The following is a 20,684-nucleotide window of genomic DNA, read 5'->3' on the forward strand; positions in this document are numbered from 1 at the left end:
AAGGTTTTTTTTATGAAAAATGCCATAAGAATGCAGTTTACATAGTTGTCAATGCACCCAAAGCATTAAAAGTAAGGTTTTCTTAGGATTTTTGACGATGTTCCGGCTTACGACGATTTTGGGCTTTATGACGCGTCTCAAGAACGGGACGGGACCCCGTCATAACCCGGGGACTGCCTGTACATGTGTGACACGGTATGCTGTAGGCATTACTCAAGGTTTCTTTGCAGCATCCCTCCACCCCCCAGCTGCAACTCCTTTCATTCCTTTTACTGTACCTCCTTTCATGTTTTTATTCCGTCGCACTGTCCACCCTCTGTAAATTATTTCATAGTGCAACTCTGAGGATTTCCATCTGTGGCACCTTTAAAACCTTTTTCCTGTCATTTTCCCTTTCAGCACTGAATAACCTCATAGGTCCCAATGGTAGGCCCTTGGCATAAATTCTCTCTTCCATTCCATTCCATTTATTGTAGTACATTGTGCCATTCACATACATACTGCCTTTCATTCTTCCTTGATTCTTTAATATACTTACCATATGGTAGTGTGTAAGTGATTCTTGTGTTTATTGTAATATGCTTTCAGGGGTGTTAGCACCCCCTACCACTGATGCCTAGTGTAAGTACTTGCTTAACATACGTTAAGGTGGGTTTTCCTGTATCCTGCTCCCTATTCATTTACATTCCAGGTATTGCATATTCTTAGAGTTGTCCTGCCAGTTATAACCAAGTTATTTTATTTTTTTCATGAAACTCACTGTCCATTTTTTATACCATAAGCAAATTTGTGTATTGCCAACAAGGCAAATTTTATTTATTTATTTATTTTCTTTACAACATTTTCTCCTTCATGCTTGAGGGAAAGGTGGCCATCCCCTCTTTGTTTTCATGAATGGCACCAACCAGTCCCATTGCTTGATGAGAGATCTTGAATGCCTAAGACAAAAATAAAAAAAGAAAAAAAAAATTGCTGGTGGTCTTGCTGTTTCTTCACCAACTTTCTGCTTCATATTGCACATTACATCGCTGACTGTGTCACTTTGCCCCTCCTGGAGATATGTTGTGTCTCAGATTTGCCCAGATTCACCAGAATAACTGGGAGATATATTGAACCAGGAAGCCCCAAGAGGCAGCTTTGTCTTCCACAATAAGATCCATAGAGGCAACTGCTATTCCACCCAGTCATTGAGCTGAGGTCTGAAGATTTCTCAGAATGTTATTTAGGGCCCATTCAAGCAGTGTGAATGCTTTCTTATTATGAAAGTGTCATTGCTCTAAGAAATGATAATTTTATGTTGTGGGCTGGACCTTGCCCCATTTTGATTATTGGAAGTCAAATGTACTTGCCAGAAATGTAGTGTTAGGAAAACTTCATTTGCTAATGTTTGATATAGGAATAATGACAAACTTAAATATTTGAAACATTGAACCAAACAAAAACTTCTGTCAGTTTTCTTCTGAAGATTGAAAAGAAACCTACAAAATTACTGTGTAGAATGTGTTTACTTATAAATAAACTAAACATGTTATACAAAGTAATTTTGTGGGTTTCTTTTTTAAAGGAAAATAGTATGGTTATTTATGCAGTTGGAATTGGAAAGCTTCGTTGTTGTAGTAACTGAAGTTTGCATGGGTGCACAGTAAGACTAATTTAATTGAAACAAACCATTAAAAATAGGTTTGTGCACTCATTTTTCAAGGTGTATAGATTATTATTGTTTTATTTGGCTAAGAGTATTTTGCCTTTACTTCAGAATATTGAGGATCACGGAAGAGCTCTACAGAACTTCGTAGCAACATTAGGAAGATTTGCTAATGCATATAATCAAGAACAAGGAATTCGTTTGGCAGATGAACCCATGGTAAGAGTCATTTGTATCTGTATTATGAGTTCCTGAATATTTAATATTACATGCACCGACCACGACTTTTTACATGTACTTTTTGAATGAATAGTCTTTATTAATCTTGAGATAAATACTTTTTTACAACCTAAATTATTATACTTGATCATGTGATAATCAAAGTACTATCTATATTGACTGTAAATATGAGGAATGTGGATCAACGAATACAAAGACCCTAAACTTCCTGCTGAGGAAAGAAAAAAAACTCTAAAGCTAGCCATCATTAGCTTCAAATGCTTGGGTACTTTACCCATATAGGGTTTGGGGGTCACTTGAATTTGCCTATTACATGAATCCCATATTGTGCATCCTAAACTTTTCTTCATTCATTACTGATAAACAGAACCTATTTTTCTTTATCAAATAATTCTTAACATCTTTAAGTTAACCTTATCTTGTCTCGCCTAACTCTGATGAGAATCCGTAGGTGCTTTTGTCCATGCATTGGTACAACAGATGACAGATAGACAAGACACACACACTTCTCAGTTATTGACATGATTAGGTTTAAGACTGGGTCAGTTCTCTAAGGAAAAGTTGGTATTATTTTGAAATTGTAGTAAGTACTTTGTGATTGTATTACAAAGTTTATTGCAAGTTATATTTCTGAATTTCTGGGCTCAGCTCGTGTCGGCCTATGAAATATCCTTAAGATCATTATTTCTAGGTAAATTAATCTAAAATTACCAGAGAAAAACAAAATTAAGAAAAAATGTCAGTAAAAACTGACTCGCTCACTCTATAAAAGAAGTGTCGGTATGAGAATATAGGCGAGTGGGATCACTACCACGAGTCATTCACCATTTAGACCTTCCAACATAAAATCCCCACCAGAGAGAGCTGATAACTAAGGGGAAGATGCGGCCGCCACTACTACTACTACCGACGCCACAGACAGCAGTGCCCCTAGCGGTCATCCTTAATCATTAGCTTCGCAGTGCTAGTGTGCTTTTTCCTCTCGTGTTGTTTTTTCGTGGATTTATCTCGTCATTTACGATGGAACGTGCTGCTATTGCATCGGCTAAGTTAAGTGCCTCATAAGTAGTATTTTACAGTTTTTTAGTCTTCCAGGGACCAGTATTTCCTTCTTATAGGTCATATACGGTCTCCCGGTTGACTCGTGGTGGCTGTGTGCCGCCTCGTGTTAAGATTTTTTTCCCGGTCTCCCATACTGGGACATCTTATATACTTATGGGCTTATTATATTTACGTTCATCGTTTATTACATCGTTTTTTATAGCTAGGACACAGCTTTACCATTTTCTCTTAGTTTGGTATTTAGGGCTATACCGTGTTTCTGGCCCAGATCCCAGCTCTTGCTCTTCATCGGCTACCGCTGGCTCCAAGTAGTCAACTGTTCTTCGGAACAGCTTGCCCTCCTCCTGGCTTCTTTCTCTTTTGCTAAAGTGTTTTTTCCTCCTTTACGATGTATTATCGTGTTATTTAGGGTGTTAGGCTAGGCTAGGTGCTTGTGCCATGTGTTGGTACAGTCTGGTTTCACGTGGCCCCTCCATGGTTGTGTTGCTATCGCGGCTTAGGCCACCTGCGATCACGTGTCCCTTAGCACCTTACCCTTCCCCTTCCCTCCCTACCAGGTATAGGGAGGGGTCTGGGGGATCTCCTTGGTTGCCATGACAACCACAGTAGCCTACCTCCCTCTCCCTCTGAGGAGGCCATGGAGCTCCACCCAGCTGGGGTACAGGGCGGGGAACCATCTTGTCTCGAGGTACCGGGTTACCGAGCGGGTAGCTGTAGTGACGGGGAGGGGTAGGCCACCCCCCCTCTCTCTCTCTCCCGCCGTATTACGCCGGGACCCCCCACCTATTGCCTCAGTCCCACCCTTCCCCTACCGTAACGAACGGAGCCTCCGCTGAAGCCGGGGGCCCCTTTTGGTTATAGGTCCGTCTGGCTCCGCCAGTGGGCGGCGGTGGGGTGGACATTACTAGTGGTCTGTTGCTTGCCTACTATATCCTGTTTTCCGCTACCGGAGGAGAGCTCGCTCCTTACCCGGCCCGGGCACTCTCTAGTAGACGGAAAATTTTATACTTCGTTATATATACGGATATACCCTAATATTACGGTGAATTTTAGTTTTAATTTAATTTATGTGCTATCTCCGTCGTTCTCCGTCGTGGTTTCATGGCTCCTCACCACTCCTGGTTGGAATCTTTTTCCTGTCTCCGGCGTAGCCTTAGACAAACTCCAACCGCCTAGTTACCACACGTATTACGGCGGGGCTCTGGTTTAATCTAACTTACATGCTCCGGCATGCAGCGGAGCATTTGTTAGGCTGTAAGTGTGCACCTGATACTCATGTATCTCTCCACTTACAGGCTACCAACTGTCAGGTCCCGGGTTGCAACGCAACGCTCTACGACCCTCGCACATGAGGAGCGTAGGACCCACGCCCCGTGTGCCACCACCCACAATGGGACTGATCGTTTTGGCACCCGAGGCTTGCACCATCTGCTACGACCTCGTTAGTCAGCTGTTGGGTGGGGTAAGTCTACTCTTAGACTTTCTTGGTCTTATCACTACTAACACTTCCCTTTAAGCTCCGTTCAACCCTATCTCTGCCGTTAGAAGCTTCATATCGCCTTCTCTTTCAGGCTGCCGCCGTGAAGGAAGTCGCCCTGGCAACCCTGAAGGCTTGGGTGGGCGGCTTCGGGAAGATAGCCGCCAAGGGCCAGCCGTATATTCTTGACAAGAAGCTGGCCGTTCAGATCTTCCCCGGTGGCAAGTCGACCGGCTATGTCGACCCCATCTCGGCAGCCCCTCTCATAGCTTCGATCCAGCAGGAGGTGCAGCAGGCGTTCGGGTCCGTCTCCACGCAGGAGGAGCCGTCCCAGATGTGGCCAACCTGGACCTGAACATTGAACCGCCTATGGCGGTAGGGGCAGAGGATTTGTTGGTTGAGGTAGGTGTGTCGGGCGCCCAAGGTCTTTCCTTGGGTGCTCCTGGATCTTCTTCCCCTGTCCTTTCTTCTGCTTCATTCCAAGGCTTTAACGGGATCTGAGATCCCTGCCCGCTCTCCCGCTCTTTCTGTACCCCGAAGAAGGTGAAGGGACAGAGAGAACAGAAGACTCTCCATAAGACGACTTCTAAGAAGTCGTCGTCTTCTTCAGCTAGGAAGTCTACGACTTCCTACGCTGACGCGGTGAAGGCAAAGCCGAGCTCTTCCTACTCTAAGAGCTCTAGAAGCAAGGCTTCTAAGGAGAATGCTCACGCTCGGCCCCGGCCGAGCCAACGCCTTCTCCGGCATCTACGGATCTACTCCGGTAACTCCTGTCGGGGTGGCGGGACCGAGCTCCTTGATGATCCCACCACCTTTTCGGCAGTTTGTGATGCAACAAGTGGGAGAGATGGTTGGCTCTCTGAGCTCTAAGTTTGAACAGATGTTTGCGCAGCTGTCAAACACCATCAACCAGTCTGGCCAATCCATTCAAGATCTCTCTAAACAGAGTTAGAGAGCACGAGGACCGTTTTGCTGGACTTAACCAAGCTCCTCAGCCAAGCTCCCTGTAGCAGGTACTGGTGTTTTGCAGTTACCTTCCTACGAATCCCTACCAGCCTTCTCCCATGGATAACCCATGGAGAGTTGCCGCTTATGCCCCCTTCAAGGACGGCATGATCTCTATCCCGGAGTGTGGAACTCGAAGAATTGAGGACTTCGAGTTCTATTCATCCCGGACTGACTCAGCCTTTCATTGGGTATGCTAGGCTGACCGTTGCTGCTCTCACTAGAGAGGACAAGATCTCCCGAGAGACTGTGCTGTATAGTAGGGATCACGCACATCGGGTGGGAATGGGTTCACTGCCTGGAGGATTGGGAGTGTACTAACACCAAACTCCAAGCTTTCAAGAGTCCGTTCACTATTTTCGCTACGGAGGAGGAGGCTTCTCTTCCGTTCACCTACCAAAATAGTAGAAAGCAACTCTTCAGGCAGTCCTCAAAGACGAGCCCATGCCACAGCTGAGGGGAGCGGAATCTACTTCTCCGCTCTTCCCAGCCTTTGGAGAATTGTGGGAGAACTTGCCTGCCACGTTCTCAATAGGTAAGCTTAAGCAGACTGCGCAATGGATCAGTTTGGCGAGAAGCTTCCAAGACTGCCTGATACCCTTATTCAGGCAGAGTTTGATGCTCGAACAAGATTTGGGAGGTCCCTTAACTCCCTAATCATTACGGAAATGGCTGCCCTGTCTTACGGCACAGAACCTTTATTCAAGATTCTGGCTAAATCACAGCTTCAGACAGTCCAAGCTGATGCTTTCGACTTCTTCCTAGCTAGAAGGAACTGCCGAAAGCATGTCTTGCAGGAGGCCACTATCAGGCATGAGCCTAATAGACTCCTAGCTTCCAGCATGTGGGGTGCGGATCTCTTCCCAGAGGCCTCTGTGAATGAGGTGCACCACGAGGCTGCTAGGCTCAACCAGAGCCTTAGAGCTAGATGGGGCATCTCTTCCAAGAGGAAACAAGAGACCGCCCCTGCTGCTGGTAAGAAGCTAAAGAAGACAGGAAGAAGGTTCCAGCCTTACCAGAAGCAACAGCAGCAACAGCAATTTGTTCAGGCCGTCCCAGTTACACAACAGGGACAGCCATCTACTTCAAAGCAGACGCAACCCATCCTCCTGTTGTCTCCTCAGAGTCAACCTTCAACCTCCTACGCAGTCTCGCCGGCCTTCAATTCTATGTACGAAAGCCAGGCCTACCCAGCCTTTAAATGAAGGTTTCTCTAGGGGTAGCAGGGCGAGGGGCCACTTTCGCCAGCGTGGCACAGGAAGAGCTGCAAGAGGTAAACACTTCAGAGGATGGGCGCGGAGGTCAACCCGCCCAACAACAGTGAGGCTCCCCAGGTAGGAGGGAGGCTGTTCCTCTTCCGTCACAGGTGGGGGTTCAGCAAATGGGCACAGAGCATCGTGTCCAAAGGATTGGGTTGGAGTTGGATCAAAGATCCTCCTCCAATCAAATCATTCTATCAGGAACCATCAAAGGAATTGACAGATTATGCGGAGGAACTCCTTCAGAAAGGAGCTATTGCGAGAGTCAGGCATCTAAAATTTCAAGGTCGCTTATTCAGCGTGCCAAAGAAAGGCTCAACAAAAAGAAGGGTAATCTTAGACTTGTCAAAGCTAAACTCTTTCATTCGTTGCGATCTTACAGACGCATACTATCATATCCCTATAGCCAGACACTTCCGTCCATTCCTAGGCTTCAAACTAGGAAATCAGACGTTCTCATTCAAAGTGATGCCCTTCGGTCTGAATGTAGCCCCCAGGGTATTCACGAAAGTAGCAGAAGTGGTAGTTCAGCAGTTGAGAACTCAAGGGATAATGGTAGCAGCATACCTCGACGATTGGTTGATCTGGGCACCAACGGTCGAGGAATGTCTCAAAGCCACAAAGAAGGTAGTTCAATTTCTGGAACATCTGGGGTTCCAGATAAACAAAACGAAATCCAGACTCACTGCGGAGTCTCGTTTTTCAGTGGGCTAGGAATCCAATGGGATTTGTCTTCCCACAATCTGTCAATTCCGGTGGTCAAAAGAAAAGAAATAGCCAAGTCTGTGAAACAATTTCTCAAATGCAAACAAACATCAAGGAGAAACCAGGAAAGAATCCTAGGTTCTCTCCAGTTTGCCTCAGTGACAGACATCCTCCTGAAAGCAAGGCTGAAAGATATAAATCGAGTTTGGCGATCGAGAGCAAACGCCAAATCTCGAGACAAGTTGTCAGTAATCCCACAGATCCTTCGCAATCAGCTCCGTCCATGGACAAAAGTGAAGAACCTTGCCAAATTAGTACCCCTTCAATATCCCCTTCCAGTGTTAACCATTCACACGGATGCCTCCCTCCGTCCGATGGGGGGGATATTCTCAATTCAAGCAAGTTCAGGGGGACTAGGTCAGTTCAGTTTCCGCCAGTTCACATAAACATCCTGGAAGCAATGGCAGTATTTCTTACCCTGAAGAGACTCCTTCCCCCAACCGAAAAAGTCTCATCTAAGACTAGTTTTGGACAGTGCAGTGGTAGTACATTGCATTAACAGAGGAGGGTCCAAATCCAAACCACGTGAATCATGTCATGATAGCCATCTTTGCGCTAGCAGACAAACACAGATGGCATCTGTTCGCACCTCACTGGCGCGGGGGTAAAGAAAATGTATAGCAGACGCCTTGTCCGCCCGGTCAGTCCCCTCTGGAATCAGAATGGTCTCTAGACGACGGGGGGGGGGGGGTCATTCCAGTGGATATGCCGGAGAGTCCCAGGTCTCCAAGTGGATCTCTTCGCCTCACAATAAGCGAACCACAAGCTCCCTTGCTATGTGGCCCCCAAACCTGGACCCTCTGGCTTATGCCACGGACGCCCTGTCGTTAGATTGGAATCAGTGGAGGAAAATTTATGTTTTTCCTCCAGTGAATCTTCTTTTGAAGGTCTTGAGCAAGCTGAGGACTTTCAAGGGACTAGTAGCACTGATTGCTCCAGACTGGCCAAAAGCAACTGGTATCCTCTGCTTCTGGAATTGGGTCTCCGACCTCAAACGGATTCCCAATCCCAAGCTGTCACAATCAGTACAAATGAGGACTGTGTTCGCTTCCTCAGGAATTCTCCAGACCCTAACTTTATGGACTTCATGAAGTTTGCGGCTAACAAAGATGCTAACATTGATCCACCAAAACATCCTCTTCCTAGAATCAGATAAAGAGAGTCAACTATTGGACAATATGACTCAGCTGTTAAAAAATTAGCATCCTTCCTGAAAGAATCGAACACCACAACCATGACAGTTAACTTAGCTATATCCTTTTTCAGATCCTTGTTTGAAAAAGGCTTAGCAGCTAGCACTATTACTACTCATAAATCGGCTTTGAAGAAAATCTTTCAGTTGGGTTTCCAGATAGACCTAACAGATTCTTACTTTACATCTATTCCCAAAGCCTGTGCTAGACTTAGACCTTCTCAAAGGCCTACTGCAGTTTCATGGTTCTTAAATGATGTCCTCAAACTAGCCTCAGATACTGACAACTCGTCTTGCACATTCATAATGCTTCTTAGAAAGACGTTATTTTTATTAAGCCTGGCTTCAGGAGCCAGAATTTCAGAACTGTCGGCTCTACTATCTAGAGATGCGGGTCATGTGGAATTCCTCCCCCCCTCAGGAGAAGTTCTACTTTCCCCGGATCATAGCTAGCTAAAAATGAGGATCCCCTTGCAAGGTGGGCTCCTTGGAAAGTTATCCCACTTCCGCAAGATCCTTCTCTCTGCCCAGTATCAACTTAAGAGCCTTTCTATCTCGTACATCCTCAAGATCCTCAGGTTCTCTCTTTATGAGAGAAAAAGGTGGCATTTATCAGTAAAAGGAATCAGACAACAGATCCTTTACTTCATTAAACAAGCCAATCCTGATTCATTTCCAAAGCACATGACAACAGAGGAGTAGCCACCTCAATTAATTACTTTCAACATGAACTTTGAGGATCTTAAAAAGTATACTGGATGGAAATCACACCGACAGTCTTTAAACGTCATTTATCTAAAGTCCTTGGAATTCTTTAAAATTTTTCTGGCAGTAGCAGCGGGAAACATTGTTTCTCCTGATACTGCATAGTAGTTGTAGTATAGATCCAGGTCTCCTTTCTACCTATCTCGTCCAACATGCCTCTCACCCTATTGCCATGCTACTCGGAATACTCTAGCCTTAGCCGCTAGAATCATATTGGTGGATTGTCCCATATTTTTTTTGCTAGGGACATCCACGTTATGTAACATATATTGTACTTCAGTGTTTCTACCCTTATTTTTATGCTAGGGTAGAACACAATGTGTTTGTATATTTTGTAAATATCTTATTAAGTGAATCATTCTTTATTATTTTGCCATTACATTATTATGTGTTACTATGTCTTAATGTAAGTTAATTTTAAGTACTTTTATATTGATTGCTTTCTTTATCATACCATTGTCCATTGTTAGGATAAAGTTAGCTTTAAGTACTTTGTTTGTATACTGTAATGGTCCCTGATTCACTTATATTATATATCTCTTTTTTACTATTGGGTTTTTCATTTATCCTTATTCCATCTTGTCTGTTTCTCTGGTACAATTTCATAGGCCGACACGAGCTGAGCCCAGAAAAAGGGATTTTGACGTAGGAAAAATCTATTTCTGGGTGATTGGGCTCGTGTCGCCCTATGAAACCCACCCTGTTTTTCTTTTAACCCACCCTGCAGGACAAGATGTTTCATAGATTAAGGATGACCGCTAGGGGCGCTGCTGTAGTCCGCGGGTCCGGTAGTAGTAGTAAGTGGCGGCTCCGCATCACACTTTAGTATCAAGCTCTCTCTGGTGGGGATTTTATGTTGGAAGGTCTAATGGTGAATGACTCATGGTAGTGATCCCACTCGCCTATATTCTCATACCGACACTTCTTTTATAGAGTGAGCGAGTCAGTTTTACTGACATTTTCTTAATTTTGTTTTCTCTGGTAATTTTAGATTAATTTTACCTAGAAATAATGATCTTAAGGATATTTCATAGGGCGACACGAGCCAATCACCCAGAAATAGATTTTTCCTACGTCAAAATCCCTTATTGTTCAACCTACAATAGTGTAGAGAGATGTTTTGCTCTTATCATATCAAAGATGTGATAAGAGTTGAAAAGATAAAAGTTTAAGTCACAAGTGGAAGTTATTGTCTAATTATTCTAAAAGATTTGTGTGCAGTTTTTTAGTTCTCAGAAACATTGGACAATAGTTTAATTTAAAAATAAAGTCAAAAGAGTGTGGATTTAACATAACTGCAACAGTGGAGGGTGTCAGCTTCTATAGCAGTAGAGGAGCTTGAATAACATACAAAGTTGCTGTGATCTTGTCTTACCTTTGTGACTTTTACCAGTGCAATAGTTTTTGTAGAATTTTTATACCGAGCATCACCATCTGGAATAAAACTTTAAAAACTTTAAATTATTCTAGAATGTTGGAAGTGAGTCATTTTGTCAAAGATCTCTAATTGGTCTGGCTAATGAATAATGATGTTTGCCATTTTCCTTAAAAATCTTGAAACAGGTAGTGAAAGTAACTTCAGAAGAACGGGTTACAAATAATCAAAGCTTCATTTGTTGAACAGTTTATACGTTCATTGTTTAGAAAGTTAGTAATAAGCAACATTCTGGATTATTTACATTTTGTGTGTTAGTAATCTCTCTCTCTGTCCTTTGTTGTAGCTACCAGTGTTAACATGATAACAGCTGTAGTGTTATACAGTAGCTGTCTTCATTAACTTTTTGTAAAGTAATAGTGATTCACAAGAGCTGTTTTCCAGTGACATTTTTATCATCTTTCATTGTTGATGTGTTGATATTTTATCAATTAGATTTCAGGATCCTTCTTGTACTATTTGATTTTTGTAATAGGATGATTTTATTGGCATTGTATTGAATATTTTATATGTTCAGTCTGAGTGACTATTTCTGATAATTTTTTTATGAAAAGTATTTTCAACAAACAAGTCATGTTTTTATAGTGCCAAAATGTAGAATAAATTTTATAACTTATACTCTGTATTAAAACTTTCAGGATCGAGATGTAGTTTGTTACGAAAGCCGAGGCTTAATGAGTGCACCACCATTTCCTAGTGATGTATGTCTTTAGTTATTTTTTTTTTTTAGTTATTATGATTGCATTCAGGCTTTCCCTTGAAATGAACGTTTTTTCATCCTTCACCTTGTGCTCTGCATAATTCTTATCTATACTGATTAAGTCTTGATTCTTTGATCATGTTAGTTATGTCACCCAGTGTTTCTGCTTAAATCATCCAGCTAGACTTACCTATCATCATGAAGACTATCATTAGAGACAGTTTTAAATAATTCTTGTATTTCTTATTTGCCACAAAACAGAAGAGATTGAAGATAGTAACATGAACGATATCAAACTGTGTACATATTGGGAAATATTGGTTGGAAAATATTGAATGATGATGTTTGTAATTATAAAACTTTGCTATCCTTTTGAGCTTTTTAGATTAATGGAACAGAAAACTCCTTATGAGTTTAGCTGGAACTGAAATTACTCCTTTTGCACCAGTACCCTGGACATGTGTCATGGTCTCTCACGTTATTGTTGATAATACATATTATTTTACTATAGACAAATAATTCATCACAGTAATAGTTTGTGATACCTATGAACAGTGGTTAGAAGAGAATACTAACAGAAAATGAAAAAAAAATAAAAAAAACTTCAAATCTGAAAAGATTGCCTTAAACTGTAACAGGAAGCAAGCTTACCTTGAATGAGGAGAAAGGTGACGGAATATTGGTCAGATTTGTTGTGCTTGACACAGGCCAACTAGAGCAAAAAATTGAGAAAGAAAGACAGTATAAGGATGATGAAATGTATAAATACCAATAAGATACATAATATTGCTGTAAAGCATTTTAACAGAATTAAAGTTACAGTACAGTATCATGGTATGTGGAAAAGGAGTAATAAGTACTATATGAAATATATAAAACAGGAAACAATAGAATATGTACTATATTACACTAGTATACTGTAATGCAGTTGAGTTTTGCACATATAACTTTGTACACCATCTTTGCTGTACAGTATTTTTGCTTATACCCTTTTTGCAAAAGCCTTTGTCTTACGTACTTTGTAGTTTTGTGTGCTCAGTAAGTAGGGGGCTTCTGTACTCTGTAGTTTTATGTGCTCAGTAATTAAGAGGTAAATTACACTTAGATGGATTTATCAGAAATATTGTTTGTAATTAGTCGTGATGATAAAACTACAAATAACCAAATCAATGAATCAGTAATCTCATTGGGGATTTCGTGAGTTAGTCTTAGGTACGTGTAACAAGATCATGTCTTTGTCTCTGCTAAAATTTTTGTGATATCCTCATAATTTTTCCAATAGACATCTTACTTAATATGAAACACCTGTTGTTCATGTGCCATGCAGTCAGGGAAGGACAGTACCTGTGAGTTTTGAAAATTTTTTTTGGAGTTGGCATTTTTGCTGTAATAACATGTTTAAGGGTAAAAATACGGAAGGCATGACACAAGAAAAAAGTTCTTTTTGTTAAAGATTAATACTGTGATATATATCACAGGGTAAAAAGCAGAGGAAGGGGAAAGAATAAAGCAATAAAAAACTCAAGGGTACTTGTAGACTTGGACTTATGGTGTTAGTGGATGAAAACTTCAAGAGTTTTCACCAACTTTCCCCGCCATATGTAGTCGCTCGGTTCTTGGTGAGCCTTTTATGAAGAGAAATAAAAGAAAAGTAGGAGTATTGTAAGAGGAAAGTCAGTGAAGGGATACTGTATTTGGTTATTCTTAGCTCATCCTTAGTCCAGAACCAATTTTCTTAAATGCAGGACCTCAGCCATCTGCCATAATGTCCCATTTCGTTCCTCAAAGGGCCTGCGCTGAAAGTATGTCCTAATGTTAAGACCGAAGGTTTGCTATTTATGAAAAATATATTTGATTCAAAATTTGTCATGGTTTCTAAAGTTGGCAAGTAGCGTATCCAGTATGAAGCAGGTAACTGATAAAAGACTGACATATAAGAAAAGCCTGAATGCCCCAAGTCAAAATGAAAAGTCTCTCATATCTCATTACTGACCATCACATGATAATGCCAATTCTAGTTGCATATACAGATTTTAACCTGTGTTCCATTTGCAGTAATTGGACAAGCAGCCCTATATGGCAAACCATGCCTAAGCTAAACCAACTAATTTACTGCTAGACTTTGCTATTATAGTAGTCTGCTTTTTGATTAGGTAATTGATTTTATTGCCTTGTTAGTAACCAACTTGCATTGCTTTTTTGCAGTCATGATTAGGTAATTGATTTTATTACCTTGTATGGTTAGGTAATTGATTTTATTACCTAACCTACTATGGATAGGTAATTGATTTTATATCCTTGTATGGTTATTGCCTTGTATGGTTAGGTAATTAATTTTATTACATTGTTAGTCACCAAATTATATAAAGTAGTGATATTATTTGTAAATATATATTAAATAAATCTCTCAGAAAAGTGAAACCTAAGTGATCTTTTATAATCAGCTAAAAAAGATACTATAGTATTGTTGTTATTGTAAAGTATATTCAGGCCATTGAGTCATTTGTAGCTTATTTAAGGCATGTTCCATTACAACAGGTTTATAGCTGGTACCAAAGGTTCCTGACAGTTTCTGTTCTGCATGCAGCTGTTGCTGCTTCCTGTCTGTTAAGTCATCCATTACCTTGGTCTCTATCCATCTGGTTAACCTACTTAACTTTCCCAAATTTAAGTCCTCATTTAAGATTAACTTCTGGCCGGGAATGTGAAAAAGAAGTATAAGTTTTGATGAAGTAGATTTAATTTTTGTTCTTGTCATTCATTTTCCTTGTAAGGGGGTAGTGCCATTTATGCACCTCACACATTTTCCCTTGGCCCCCCCAGTTGCTACCCCTTTCATTCCTTTTACTTTACTGCTATTCATGTTCGCTTTCCTCCATCTTACTTTTCATCCTCTCCTAACGGTGCTTCATAGTGCAACTGTAAGGTTTTCCTCCTGTTTCACCATTACAACCTATCTACACTTACCCTTTCAGTTGTAATGTCCTCATAGGTCCTAGTGGTTGGCCTTTGTCCCACATTTTATATGGTATTCTGTTGTAATTCATTGTATTTTTACTTAGGAAACCATGTCTGAGAGGGGAACGGCACAAGTTAACAGTTTGCTCTGCTGTGAAATATGTACACAGCCATATAACAACCAAGAACGACGTCCAACTTTGCTTCCTGATTGTGGACACACATTCTGCAAAGAATGTTTAAGTATGTTAATAACTGCACTACATTAATAACTGTTGATGTAATGAACAGACTTTTTATAGCTGAAGTGTTATAACTTGCTGCTTTTGGTATATTTATCTATAGGCTATAATGTTCTATTTTTTAACAGTTAAATCAAGAAGGCGGAATCACTCATGTCCTACTTGTAGAAAAATCTGTTATACTGATATTGAGCGACTTCCAACAAACTACTCAATTCTAGACATCATGAATGAGGTGAGTGTGAAAGGTTCCATATAAACAAAGCATATTATTTCTGACAAAGTATGGAGTCCCTTTTTAACTCAAACCTGTTACCTTGTGTTAGTCAACTGAGAAAGAGTAGCTGTCTTTAGACACAATTTTGCATCTTTATCCTCAAGTTCCTCTGGTGATGAAAACTTTTCAGTCTGCACTTTTGTTTTTTAAATCACACTTACTACCCCATTCGGGTGTCCTATCATCATAGGACGTCTCATCTGATGAGTAGCATACTACTGATTGTATGTCATCATAAGGGATCGCCTGATAGGACATCTTTTCTGTTGGAGATGCACGCTTCCTGGGCAGCTCAAGGACTTCTATTGTTGTACAGTGCAATTACTTTGACAATGCAAAAGTTTACAGTTGGATATTTAGAATATATCTCTGCTGAGTATTTTATCATAGGACATCCCCTTGGGGTATCCTGTTATCTCGGACATCCCCTTGGGGTATCCTGTTATCTCTTCTGTCTGTTTGGAAAGACCTATGTTAGACCTCTTCTCTGTGACAGAAGCTAGAGGTCTTCTATTCATGGTCCCAGAGTTGTTCATGGGAGAAGGTGACTCCTTTCTGCCGCCAGCTCGTCTCATTAACAGTCAAGATGCACCTGTGGTGGTCGACAACTCTGTGGAGCTCATGGCCAGATACATTCCAGGCAGGAGGAATGTTGTGGCCGACAAGCTAAGCCATTGGAGTAAAGTTTTACGAAGGTTTGTTCCATGTATGAACAAATGAAAGATTTTTAATAAATTTGTATTTTTCATAGCTAACAAACCTGAGATCGTAATGTTAACTGACCACCTCTAAACCCCCCCCCCCCCCCCCCCCCCCCCCCCCCCCCCCCCCCCCCCCCCCCCCCCCCCCCCCCCCCCCCCCCCCCCCCCCCCCCCCCCCCCCCCCCATATCCTGAGTTGGAAGAAAGACTGGTGCGACACGACACGAGGTTCCAAGCCCGGTGGGTGACCAGCATCCACCTCGTACACGTATGAGTTGGTAGATGCCACAGGTTTTTACAATTTTTTATTGTTTTTTTAGCCCTTGAACGCCAAGCCACTATTTACCAAAGTGTCTCTCGTATGCTGGCAGCGTTCGAGAGTCAGTGCCGAAGCGGAAAAAAGTTTTTTTCAAAAAATCACAGCACACTTAGTTCTTAAAATTAAGAGTTCATGTTTGGCTCCTTTTTTTGTCATTGCCTGAAGTTTAGTATGCATCCATCAGAAATGAAAAAAAATATCATCATCATATATAAATATTGGAATACATGACAGCACAAAAATAAATTTCATATATAATTGTATACAAATCGTGCTGTGGGCAAAACGGTTAAAGCTAATGAGTTAATTTTTTTTTTGTATTGTACACTAAATTGCAATGATTTTGGTATATAACAAATTGTAAAATGATTGAAGCAACACAGAGAAAATATTATCACAAAATGATGCATGAATTCATAATGTGCGGACGTAAAGTTTTATTTTTTTAAATTCACCATAAATTTAAATATTGTGCTAGAGACCTCCTGTTTGTTGCAAAATGAAGGTAATTGATTGTATTTTAGCTTACAATTGCAGTTTTCGACCATTTCGGTTGAGTTAAAGTTGACTGAAGGTTGAATTTTTTCGATTTATCGTGATTTATATGAAAATATTTCAAAAGTGATAAAAGCTAGGACCATGAGTTATTTATTGTTGTATTCTACATGAAGTTGTGCACATTGTCATATATAAAACTTTATGTAACGGCTAATATAAAACGGTGCAAACATTATGACAAACTGACGAAAGAATTTCTGAGATTTTCAGCAGAGTTACTGCGCGCAGACGTAAAGAAAAAGTGTGTTTCATAAATTCACCATAAATCGAAATATTGTGCTAGAGTTTTCCAATTTGTTGCAAAATGAAGGTAAATGATTGAATATTACTAGAATATAAGAGTTTTAGCTTACAATTGCATTTTTTTACCATTTCAGTAGAGTCAAATTTAACTGAAGGTTGAAATTTGGCACTTATCGTTATTTATATGAAAATATTTCAAAACTGATAAAAGCTACAACCATGAGTTGTATTTTGTTGTATTCTACATGAAATTGCGCACATTTTCATATATAAAACTTTATATAACAGCTAATATAAAACGGTGCAAACATTACGACAAACTGACGAAAGAATTTCTGAGGTTTTCGGCAGAGTTACCGCGTGTGGACGTAAGGAAAAAGTTTTTTTCACAAATTCACCATAAATCGAAATATTGTGCAAGAGACTTCCGATTTGTTGCAAAATGAAGGTAAATGATTGACTATTACTAGAATGTAAGAGTTTCAGCTTATAATTGCGTTTTTCGACCATTTCGGTCGAGTAGAAGTTGACCGAAGGTTGAAATTTTGGCACTTATCGTTATTTATATGAAAATATTTCAAAACTGATAAAAGCTACAACCGTGGGTTGTTTTTTTGTTGTATTCTACATGAAATTGTGCACATCTTCATAAAAAAAACTTTATGCAATGGCTAACATAAAACGGTGCAAACATTACGACAAACTGACGAAAGAATTTCTAAGGTTTTCGACAAGAGTTACTGCGTGTGGGTGTAAGGAAAAAGTGTTTTTCAAAAATTCACCATAAATTGAAATATTGTGCTAGAGTTTTCCAATTTGTTGCAAAATGAAGGTAAATGATTGAACATTACTAGAATGTAAGAGTTTAGCTTACAATTGTGTTTTTCGACCAATTTGGTAGAGTCAAATTTGACCGAAGGTTGAAATTTTGGTACTTATCATGATTTATATGAAAATATTTCAAAACTGATAAAAGCTACAACCATGGGTTGTATTTAGTTGTATTCTACATGAAATTGCACATTTTCATATATAAAATTTTATGTAACAGCTAATATAAAACGGTGCAAACATTACAACAAACTGACGAAAGAATTTCCGAGATTTTCGGCAGTTACCGCACGGAAGTAAGGAAAAGTATTTTTTTTTAAATTCACCATAAATGGAAATATTGTGCTTGAGATTTCCAATTTGTTGCAAAATGAAGGTAAATGATTGAATATTACTAAAATGTAAGTTTTAGCTTATAATTGCATTTTTCGACCAGTTCGGTTGAGTCAAAGTTGACCGAAGGTTGAAATTTTGGCACTTATCGTTATTTATATGAAAATATTTCAAAACCGATAAAAGCTACAACCATGAGTTGTTTTTTGTTGTATTCTACATGAAATTGCGCATATTTTCATATATAAAACTTTATGTAAGGGCTAATATAAAACTGTGCAAACATTACGACAAACTGACGAAAGAATTTCTGAGATTTTCAGCGAGTTACCGAGCGCAGACGTAAGGAAAAAGTTTTTTCAAAAATTCTTCATAAATCAAAATATTGTGCTAGAGTTTTCCAATTTGTTGCAAAATGAAGGTAAATGATTGAATATTATTAGAATGTAAGCGGTTTAGCTTACAATTGTGTTTTTCTACCATTTTGGGTGAGTCAATTTTGTCTGAAGGTTGAAATATTAGCACTTATTGTGATTTATATGAAAATATTTCAAAACTGATAAAAGCTACAACCATGTGTTACTTTTTGTTGTATTCTACATGAAATTGCGCACATTTTCAGATTTAAAACTATGTAACGGCTAATATAAAATGGTGCAAAAATTACGACAAGTGATGAAAGAATTTCTGAGATGTGTCGTTGATGCTTTTTAGTGTGAGAAGAAAGAAATTTGTGCTTGCGCCCCTGGGTAACGCTTGTAAACAAAACAACAGCTTGATCCGTGAACTCCCAGCATCCCTCTAGGCGTGTGATTTAAAATTTTTTGCAAACTAGGCCTATAACTATTTTTCCACGAATATTTAAAAAAACTTTTTGTAGTCAACATATCGTACGTCAATTAAGCACCTGACAGACAATTTTCGTCAACGTATAATACGTCCAATCGGCGTTTAAGAGTTAACCAGTTTCCAGCTGACGCTAGAAAATTATCCTATTGTGCAGACCAGAGGTTTGTTAGCTACGAAAAATACAAATTGATTAAAAATTTGTCATATAATCATTGTAATTATTTTTAATCGATCATCTGGAGCTAAAAAAATTTTTTTTTTTCTCTTTCTGATAGTTTGTTGTTGGTAATTTTGCCCCCTTTTGTGAGTCTTCACTGGGCTGAACACTTTTTATAAGGTTTAATTTGAACAGCAGGTTGGTTCTTGTTTGATGGGTAAGAATTCCATGTCCTGGCGCCAACTAGTTGGCAATAAGGGATTTATTTGGAGGAAGGTAGGTTAGTGCATACTGCCCATCACCTGTTAATATTTTTGTTATTTTTTTTTAATTGACCGTTGTCTCCTGCAAAATTCTCTCTTCAGACTCTCAACCTAGTGTTGCTTAAGCCTATGGACTTTTTCTGAGTACTATACTGTTGATGACTAGTTGTATATGTGGATTATAGTAAAGGATTGCTTTTGCGATGGGTGCTGCTCAATATTGAACATTGAGGTTGAACAGTATAATTGTGATGGGTTAGACATAGTATATAGTTACTTTATGTCACCTTTTGCCTTAGACCCTCACCAATTTTGGCCAGAAGTCTTCTCAGAGCTTTCAGCCTTCTCCCAAGGCATTCGCCCAGAAGGAAGAAGGATGTTGAACCTGGAGATCTTTCTGTTCTGCAAGTTAAAGGATACCTGGATACCTGTCACACCCAACAGGGCCAGGTGGCTGCAGATTACTGTATAAGGACCAACCCCTTCCCTTTATTATTCCCTAGGTTATCTACATCTCTTGTACTTGTGACAGAGGGGTAGACAGTGCAGGTGAAATACAGTCTGGAAGTCATTAATAACTATTTTTCAGACTTCTACAGTCATTTCTTATTTAAGGGAGAGGTGATCGGTATTGGAGACGTTTACGATCTCCCCATTGAACTAGATTGTTTGTCACACTCCATTTAAGATAGAAATTCCAAGTTCTTTATTGGCTTCTATCAGAATAGTTAACTTCATATTTTTAATAGATCTGGAGAAAATATATTTCCAGATACCCATCCATCATGACTGTTTTGCCTGCAATAGTTCAAGGGTGTATGCTTTAGACTGTCAACTGCTCTAGGTTTTCACTGAATTGTTCACGCTGATGTCTTTTTGGGCTGACTCCTTGCAGTCCAGCTCCTTTGGTATCTTTTTGATTGGTGGTTTCTGTCATCTTGCAAGGCATGGTGCTGGCTTAGGGTGTGACTGATGTCACACAGTTTGTCACAGTCATGAGATTGTGGTACACAGTGAGAAGTTAGATCTTAGCTGGAGAAGCAGTTGAAGTATATAGGCATGCTTATCAACGCAGTAGCAGCAAGTTCTATTTTTATAAACTGTTGTTTTCTTCTCAGCATTGATGTGGAAAAGTCTAACAGTGTGGCTGGATGACAGAAATCTCTGTGGTAATTCCAGGAAACACCTTTCCCCCCTCCAGAAATAATGATAGGTGTAGAAATCATATTTACTCTCGCCAATAAAATTTTTGTCACAGCCACTAAAAGTACAGCATTAAGAAAATAAGCCGAGAAAATGCCTTTAGTTATTAGAGCTAGTAAAATGTTGTGTTATTCATCATCTCCCAGCTGATGAATGTTTGCCTTATAAATTTTTCAGTAAATACTAATAAAGATTATATCATGCTG

General features: G+C 39.9%; 1 protein-coding gene across 4 annotated transcripts in view; it reads left to right on the plus strand.

Annotated features, from left to right (window-relative positions):
• Positions 1-20,684, plus strand: part of LOC135213700 (protein starmaker-like) — a 60,672-nt gene that overhangs the window by 30,614 nt on the left and 9,374 nt on the right. For 2 of the 4 annotated variants that reach the window (XM_064247825.1, XM_064247802.1), the window contains 4 exons: positions 1,757-1,864; positions 11,484-11,546; positions 14,608-14,746; positions 14,874-14,980. In XM_064247825.1, coding sequence (XP_064103895.1) covers positions 1,757-1,864; positions 11,484-11,546; positions 14,608-14,746; positions 14,874-14,980 — 417 coding nt within the window. The remainder of the gene's footprint in view (positions 1-1,756; positions 1,865-11,483; positions 11,547-14,607; positions 14,747-14,873; positions 14,981-20,684) is intronic. The other 2 variants (XM_064247812.1, XM_064247819.1) reach the window with 2 other exon arrangements.

The sequence above is a fragment of the Macrobrachium nipponense genome, chromosome 19 (assembly GCF_015104395.2).
Source record: "Macrobrachium nipponense isolate FS-2020 chromosome 19, ASM1510439v2, whole genome shotgun sequence".
Lineage (NCBI taxonomy): Eukaryota > Metazoa > Arthropoda > Malacostraca > Decapoda > Palaemonidae > Macrobrachium > Macrobrachium nipponense.